Source organism: Oncorhynchus keta, chromosome 30 (assembly GCF_023373465.1).
Source record: "Oncorhynchus keta strain PuntledgeMale-10-30-2019 chromosome 30, Oket_V2, whole genome shotgun sequence".
Classification (NCBI taxonomy): domain Eukaryota; kingdom Metazoa; phylum Chordata; class Actinopteri; order Salmoniformes; family Salmonidae; genus Oncorhynchus; species Oncorhynchus keta.
Genome location: NC_068450.1, coordinates 29,603,241 through 29,612,397, shown reverse-complemented (window position 1 = coordinate 29,612,397; position 9,157 = coordinate 29,603,241). Strand labels below are relative to the sequence as shown.

Sequence of the window (9,157 nt, the reverse complement as noted above, 5' to 3'; positions counted from 1 at the left end):
ATGAATTTGACGTGGATTTAACAAGCGACTTCAGTAAGGGATCATAGCTTTCACCTGGATTCAAATCCAAAATTAGTTGTTACATGCGTCCAATGCAACAGGTACAGTGAAACGTTTACTTTCAAGCCCTTAACCAACAATTGCAGATTTATTTTTAAAGAAAATATTTAAACTGCAGTAAGAAAAGTAACAAATGAGTAGCCCCTGTACATAGCCTCATTTTGTTGTTACTTTTCTTACTGCAGTTATTTAAAAAAATGTTCTTTATAAAAAATGAAAAATTGGTTAAGGGCTTGTAAGTAAGCATTTCACTGTAAGGTCTGCACCTGTGGTATTCGACGCATGTGACAAAATTGGATTTGAATCCAGGTGAAAGCTATGATTCCTTATGTACAGGGGCTACTGGTATGTATGTACAGGTTAGTCAAGGTAATCTGTAGGTAGGGGTAAAGTGACTCCATAGATAATTAACAGCGAGTAGCAGCAGTGTTAAGGGGGCCAATGTTAAGTAGTCTGGTCAGCCATTTGATTAACTGTTTAGCAGTCAAATGGCTTGGGGGTAGAAGCTGTTAAGGAGCCTTTTGGACATAGAGTTGGCGATCCGGTACCACTGGCCGTGCAGTAGAAGAGAACGTCTTTGACTAAGGTGGCTGGAGTCTGACAATTTTTAGGGCATTCCTCTGACATCGCCTGGTATAGAGTTCCTGGATGGCAGGAAGTTTGGCCCCATTGATGTACTGGGCTGTAAGCACTACCCACTGTCACACCTTGCGGTCAGATGCCGAGCAGTTGCCATACCAAGCGGTGATTCAATCAATGGTGCATCAGCATGGCAGATGTGTTGTTGCCCACCCTCACCACCTGTGGTTGGCCCATCAGGAAGTCCAGTTGCAGAGGGAGATGTTTAGTCCCAGGGTCCTTAGCTTAGTGCTGCACCTTGAGGGCACTATGGTGTTGAAAGCTGCACTGTAGTCAACATAATTCTCGCAATAGGTGTTCTTCTTGTCCAAGTGGGAAAGGGCAGTGTGGAGTGTAATGGAGATTGGGTCATCTGTGGATCTGTTTGGGAGGTATAGAAATTGTAGTGGGTCTAGGGTTTCTGGGAGGATGGTGTTGATGTGAGCCATGACCAGCCTTTTCAAAGCACTTCATGGCTACATACGTGAGTGCTGCGGGGGTGGTAGTAATTTAGGCAGGTTACTTTGGAGTTCTTGGGCACAGGGACTGTGGTGGTCTGCTTGAGACATGTAGGTATTATAGACTTGGTCAGGAAGCGGTTGAAAATGTCAGTCAAGACACTTGCCAGTTGGTCAGCACATGCTCTGAGTACACTTCTTGGTAATCTATCTGACCCTCTGGCCTTGTGAATGTTGACCTGTTTAAAGGTCTTATGCACATCTGACATAGAGAGCATGATCACACAGTTGTCCTCCAGTGGTCACCAGTATGACAGATTATCCCCTTTCAGATTAATTTCACCAGGTCAGTCTGTCATGGAAAGAGCTTGTTCTGTACCAATACAATTACTCAGAGAAAGGGATTTTATTTTAAAATATATATTTTTTAAAGGTAGGTGTCAAAATTGAAACCCCTAAACATTATAAAAAAAGTAGTCCAACATTTAGTATTTGTTCCCATATTCCTTGCATGCAATGACAACATCAAGTTTGTGACTTGACAAACTTGTTGGATGCATTTGCAGTTTATTTCAGATTTTTTTCCCCACATATAAATGAATGCTAAATAGTGTCATTTTGGAGTACCTTTTATTGTAAATGCTCTCACCACTACCAATAACAGGGGTGGTTAGCATGTCTTGGGTATGATCTTTGACCCTCTAACTTGCTCACACATTATTATTCATGGTTAATTCAGGATTATCCATAATCATGGTAGCATGCACATTAATGTAGAAGTGTTTAGAAACATTCTTATTTACAATAAAAAGGGACTCCAAAATGACACATTATTTACCATACATTTATATCAAGCATAAGATTTGAAACGCAACGAAAACTAACTGCAAATGCATCCAACAAGTTTGTAGAGTCACAAGCTTGATGTAGTCATTGCGTGCAAGGAGTACGGGACCAAACACTGAACTTTTGACTAATTGTAAGAATCTTTAGAGGTGTTAATCATTTTGACCCCCCTTATTTTTGGGGGAAAAAAGTGTTCTTAAACAAAACCTCTTTCTCTCTGCAACTGTATTAGTAAAAAATAAACAAATACAGTACAGCTCAGTATGTTAATTATTTTATACAGTTATTATTGATCTTTATTTAAGGGTGTCAATCATTGCGGACTCCAATGTACTTCCACTCTAGGTGTACAGTTGTCATGTTTTCATTTATCTTAGATTGTTGCAATGTCAATTGGCATGTTTCACTGTTCTCTTGGTACTGTTTTCAGTGTTACACTGGCATGTTTCACTGTTCTCTTGGTACTGTTTTCAGTGTTACACTGGCATGTTTCACTGTTCTCTTGGTACTGTTTTCAGTGTTACACTGGCATGTTTCACTGTTCTCTTGGTACTGTTTTCAGTGTTACACTGGCATGTTTGAAGGTAGCAGTAGTTTGGCTGGCATGTGTTATGGCTGGCCCACTAGTGCTCTGTGTTATTTCTCCCCGTGCCACGCTGGGCAGCAGAGACAATGCCCTGGCACTGGCACAGTTGGCCTGAATTAGCAACATTACCCAGGATTTACCTGGTGATCCTGGACCTGCCTCTATCACGGGTTTGTGTATGTGATGGGAAACTCCAGGATTTCTCTCCCACCTGCTAACCTCCATGTTAATCTCTTTTCAATACCAGCTGAAGATCTACAAATATCATGATCCTGTATCTTCCATGGGGGACCTTCCCATCTCCCCTGAGGAGGAATGGAGACACAGTTGTGTCAGTTTCTCTCTTGTTTGTCAGGGGTTATTACTGGCCTGGGTTCAGAAGATCTGGGTGAAAATACTGCTGATATGAAAGTTCAGTGAACAGAGTAATAATTAACATCCGACAACTCCCACTCTCTGGAGGCCTTTACCCTGGGGAACTTACGGGAGGCCCTGAATGTTCTCTGTTTCCCTCTCGCTCGCTTGCTGTGTGTTCAGAAGATCTTCAGTAAGCCATCTTATTCCATTAAAGCATTCGTTGTACAGAGTCTTCTCAGGTCACCAGTGCTGTTTGATGAGAAATACATAATAAGCACTCTAGATTCATAATGTGGAGAGAACCTCACCTTGAATTACCAGACAGTCTGTAATGGAGAATTTTTAGAATATTCCACTCTCACCAGTAGGTGTCAGATTTACCCTGCTTTTAGAAGCACATCATTTGAGTTATTAATTCAATAGAAAAAATCCTCCTCCCATGCAGTTTCTAATCTACACTCAGAGGGTCTATATTAAATGATGCCCTATTGAACAACCACCTCAGCTCAACCATGACATAAACTAACATGGTACAACATAACAGCCACTATCCTGAATACCTCAGTTTATGTGATATTAATGTTCTCAATTGTTGTTATTGATTAATGGTGTGAGGCCCAATGATGTGACCAGTTAATCAGTAAGACAAGTGGTGTCCCTTTTTAAACGTTAAACTCAGTCAGCTGGTATATAATACGACTGGTTTTCATTTTCCTCATGAAGAGTCTCTTCTTTGAGAGTGACTTTAGGTGATACACTTCATCAAAGGAACATTACGCTAAGGGACAAACCAAGGTGAGATCTACTATAAGATCTATGTAGTGATGCGAGACCTACTTTATAAGATCTATGTAGTGATGCGAGACCTACTTTATAAGATCTATGTAGTGATGTGAGATCTACTTTATAAGATCTATGTACTGTTGTGAGATCTACTTTAAAAGATCTATGTACCGTTGTGAGATCTACTTTATAAGATCTATGTAGTAATGTGAGATCTACTTTATACGGTCTATGTAGTGATGTGAGATCTACTTTATACGGTCTATGTAGTGATGTGAGATCTACTTTATACGGTCTATGTAGTGATGATCTACTTTATAAGATCTATGTAGTAATGTGAGATCTACTTTATACGGTCTATGTAGTGATGTGATAGTATAATTTTATGATAAACCCAAAGGTAAGTCTACAAACTAAGGATAATGATCATCACATTACTTTACCATGGATGCAACCCCTGTGTTTCGAAGCTGTTCAACCTTTATACATAAGACATTACATGAGTTGCATGAACGATTCAATTTTGAATGACTAAAATGTAAATGCATAACTCCATTCCAATGAATACATATTGCTTTGTCTTTGGAGAGCTCCCATCCATCAGGATGCTTGCTTAATTATATCCTATTAATAATTGATTCAAGGGATTTGCTGTTCTTCAAGAAACCCTCACAATATTACTCATCTTGGAGAGGTACACCATGTAGATAGGATTAGAAGGCAATCGCATATGCTCACACGCACTTACACACGTGCACACACGCGCACGCATACACACACCCAAATTCTTAGCTTGTGACTTTGCAAAAATGTTGGATGCATTTGCAGTTCATTTTGGTTGTGTTTCAGAAGATTCTTTGCCCAATAGAAATGGATGATAAATAATGTATTGTCATTTTGGACTAACTTTTAACGTAAAAAATAATATAATATGTTTTGAAACACTTCTACAATAATGTGCATGCCAAGACATGCCAATCTCTCACCATTACCAATAACAGGAGAGGTTAGCATGTCTTGGGGCTATTATCTTTGACCGTCTGTAACTTTCTCACTCATCATTATTTACAATGAATACAAACCACAAAATAATTCTCATCTTGGAGAGGTACATCATGTAGGTAGAATTAGAAGGCACACACGGACACACACACACCCGCAGTCGCGCAAACACTCACACACACACACACACACACACACACACACACACACACACACACACACACACACACACACACACACACACACACACACACACACACACACACACACACACACACACACACTCACTCACATAAAGGAATTCAGAGTTGCACTCACTTCTTTCTGTAGATTTATATATTAGCCTGCTGTAACTCTGTTGGTGCCTGGATTCCTCACACACTCAGAAAACAGCTCAACCAGCAAGATGGCACAGAAGTGCTACCGTCACTCTAAAATAAGTACTCAACTCACAGTCACAGAAAAGGTTCTAGGCTTTTAAGAACACATTAGCTGTAACAACTCCGCAGGTGTCCCCAATCTGAAAACCTCTAAGCGACAGCTTAGACATGAAAAAAGCTTTCCCCTACAGAGAGAACAAGACAACTTTGAAGGAAGGGAGTCTGATTTCTGTAGAAAGTGTCGGCCGGCAGTCTGACGACCATAAGCACCGGAAATTTTGAGGGGAAAATTAGGAAAGAGATGTTTCTGAGGACAGTGATGTTACATTTATGTTTCTGAGGAGTGATGTTTCTGAGAACAGAGGTGTTCTCTTCATCTGACAAGGCCTTTACTGGTAGGGATGATGTCTACAAGACAAGTTTATCTGAGTACTGTCAGAGAGCAGAGGACTGTTGACCCCTTACATCAAGGACTGCTGTCAGTAAATAAAATGTAGTCTTCCTTTGTTCACATTTAATTGGCTGCTATCGCACCTTCTCTTTAGCTAGCTGGTGAAAGGATGAGCACAGTGAAAGCAGAGAGGGTTACGAAAGGTAAGGGCAGTGTTTGTCCCTGTTCCATGTGTCTCTGATATGTAGGTATTGCAGTCTGTCTCAACCTTGGAATTAAAGCTATTGACTTTTTTCCTCTTATAGCCAGTGACTAAAATTGGCATATTTGCAATAAATGAAGGACTCATCTGAAATTACAGAGGGTTGGCCTTATGGTTTCATTATTTAACTGCTCCCATCTTGAGTTCGAATTCGAATGTATGGCAAATAGCGACCATGTCAATTATTTTTTCCCTGCTACCCTTGCCCACAAAAGAGGAACACAATGGCTATAGACAGTTGTTGGTATACAGTACCAGTCAAAAGTTTAGACACACCTACTCATTCCAGGGTTTTTCTTAATTTTTACTATTTTCTACATTGTAGAATAATAGTGAAGACATCAAAACTATGAAATATCACGTATGGAATAATTTAATAACAAAAAAAGTGTTAAATAAATAAAAATGTATTTTAAATGTTAGATTCTCCAAAGTAGCCACCCTTTGCCTTGATGACAGCTTTGCACACTCTTAGCATTCTCTCAACCAGCTTCATGAAGAAGTCACCTGGAATGCAAGTGTGCCTTGTTAAAAGTTCATTTGTGGAATTTCTTTCCTTCTTAATGTGTTTGAGACAATTAGTTGTGTTGTGACAAGGTAGGGGTGGTATACAGAAGAAAGCCTGATTTGGCAAAAGCCAAGTCCATATTATGGCAAGAAGAGCACAAATAAGCAAAGAGAAACGACAATCCATCATTACTTTAAGACTTGAAAGGACTTGAAAAGACTACCCAGAGTTACCTCTGCTGCAGAGTATATGTTCATGAGAGTTACACGCCTCCAGAAATTGCAACACAAATAAATGCTTCACAGAGTTTAAGTAACAGACACATCTCAACCTCAACTGTTCAGAGGAGACAGGCCTTCATGGTCGAATTGCTGCAAAGAAACCACTACTAAAGGACACAAATAATAAGAAGAGACTTGCTTGGGCCAAGAAACACGAGCAATGGACATTAGACTGGTGGAAATACGTCTTTGGTCTGATGAGTCCAAATTTGAGGTTTTTGGTTCCAACCAAAGTGTCTTTATGATATTCAGAGTAGATGAACGGATGATCTCTGCATGTGTGGTTCCCAACGTGAAGCATGGAGGAAGAGGTGTGATGGTGTGGGGGTGCTTTTCTGGTGACACTGCCAGTGATTTATTTAGAATTCAAGGCACACTTAACCAGCATGGCTACCACAGCATTCTGCAGCGATATGCCATCCCATCTGGTTTGCGCTGGTTTGCGCTGAGTGGGACTATCATTTATTTTTCAACAGGACAATGACCCAATACACCTCCAGGCTGTGTAAGGGCTATTTGACCAAGAAGGAGAGTGATGGAGTGCTCCATCAGATGTCCTGGCCTTCACAATCCCCCGTTTACACCCAATTGAGATGATTTGAGTTGAGTTTGACCACAGAGTGAAGGAAAAGCAGACAACATGTGCTCAGCATATGTGGAAACTCTTTCAATACGGTTGGTAAAGCCTTCCAGGTGAAGCTGGTTGAGAGAATGCCAAGAGTGTGCAAAGCTGTCATCAATGCAATGCAAAGGGTTGCTACTTTGAAGAATCTCAAATATAAAATACATTTTGATTTGTTTAACACTTTTTTGGTTACTACATGATTCCATATGTGTTTTTTCATATGTCTTCACTATTGTTCTACAATGCACAAAATAGTAAAAATAAAGAAAAACCCTTGAATGAGTAGGTGTCTCCAAACTTTTCACTGGTACTGTGTATATATATATATATATATATATATATATATATATATATATATATATATATATATTTTAAATGGCCAAATAAAATAAGATACTCTTTCTCTACAGCCCTATACAGTGAAGTCATCATGTCCTCTCGTCTAATCACAATACTTTCATCCACCGTGGAACCTATGATCAACTACAACGGTAAATTCCAAGAGTGATATTTTATCATATCAAAAAGTGTGCCCAGAGAATTCAAGGCACTTTGTCAATAAATTCTTTGTCTTCAAATTCAGAATTAATTGTTTGAATCCAGTAAAATGTAAACTGTGGTTTTAGGGGGACGGACCCATGGCGCTCCCGCTTCCCTGCGTCCCAAACATCTCCTGGAGGAGGACAGGGAGTCAGGCCTTGGGTCCACTCTGGACCTCATCAGCAGCTTGGAGGGGTACAGCCAGGAGGATGAACCAACCTCCCCCACCTCCTCCTCCAAACCAAGGGAAGGGAACAGTCCCCCCAAAGAGCAAGGTACAGCACTCTGAAGTTCCAGACACATTTTCCTCCTGCATGCAATTATACTACATTTACATCAACACTGCTACAAGAGGAGATACTGTGTAGTGAATGTGGAAGAGAGTCATTGTGATAACCTATTAGTCAGTCATTTTATTTTATTTTATTAGGCTCCTAATGGGCCCACACCAAAGCTGACAGCTAGTTTTCCTGGGATCTGACACAGTGAATAATACATTACAGACAAAAACACTTTACAATTTACATTAAACATGAAAGGAAAATGTTCCTTTTTTTTACAAACACATTTATGTAAATGGTATATTATAGAAGGTTCAAGACACCTTTTTTGTGATTTCATGTTTTTGAGAAACGTATCCAAAACAGCAAATCACTTCCTCATCCTCCTTGTGTACTATGGGCCCCCCGAAAATACATGAATAAAGGCTCCAAAAACACCATCATTCGTCTTTTTAGAAACGGCCAAGCTCTCAGTGAAGTGATTATCCAAATTCTATCCGCAATATTTTATTCCATTTTCTACGACTCAAGCCGTTTCCCCTTTCCAGCTGTTCCATTCTCTGTGTAGCCTGCTGCTACAGGTAACTGCCACAATTGTAATGAATACTCAGGGAGAAAAAGGTGTAGATTCATGCACAGAGCGTGGCAGGTGTTTACTTCGCCTTCACAGAAGGCAGGAATCGTGGTCACAGGCAGGCAATGGTCATACACAGGTGGGCAAACAGGCAGGTGAATCAAAACTGGGACTGAAGAGTATAACTAGTACTGACAAACGAGCTAGGACAAGGCTTAGTAGAGTCAAAATGAACGATACCTCACAAAGGCACAAACAGAATGAACTGAACTAGATAAGGAGCTGATGAGACCAGGTGAGTAACTCACACAGGTGAAATCAATGAACAAAAATGAAAGACAGGGGTACATTCAAGAACACAACAAAACAGAACACAAGATTGACGAAGACAATAAATACAGAACCTTACAAAAATAAAATAAACACCAACATAAAGTGTCCTAATAGGGCATTGGCCACCATGACTTGCCAGAACAGCTTCAGTGTGCCTTGGCATAGATTTTTTCTCTCCTCAATTGTCTAGTGTTGGTGATCGCGTGCCCACTGGAGCCGCTTTCTTCTTGTTTTCAGTTGATACGAGTGGAACCTGGTGTTGTTGTCTGCTG

General features: G+C 40.2%; 1 protein-coding gene across 3 annotated transcripts in view; it reads left to right on the top strand.

The window, feature by feature from the left end:
• Nucleotides 1–3,633: 3,633 nt before the first annotated feature.
• slc34a1a (solute carrier family 34 member 1a) overlaps nt 3,634–9,157 on the top strand; it is a 33,601-nt gene continuing 28,077 nt past the window's right edge. For 2 of the 3 annotated variants that reach the window (XM_035744135.2, XM_035744134.2), the window contains exons 1-4: nt 3,661–3,720; nt 5,636–5,684; nt 7,568–7,648; nt 7,784–7,972. In XM_035744135.2, coding sequence (XP_035600028.1) covers nt 5,651–5,684; nt 7,568–7,648; nt 7,784–7,972 — 304 coding nt within the window. In that variant the 5' untranslated portion in view covers nt 3,661–3,720; nt 5,636–5,650. Of the gene's footprint in view, nt 3,721–5,635; nt 5,685–7,567; nt 7,649–7,783; nt 7,973–9,157 lie in introns of all 3 variants that reach the window. The other variant, XM_035744136.2, reaches the window with a different exon arrangement.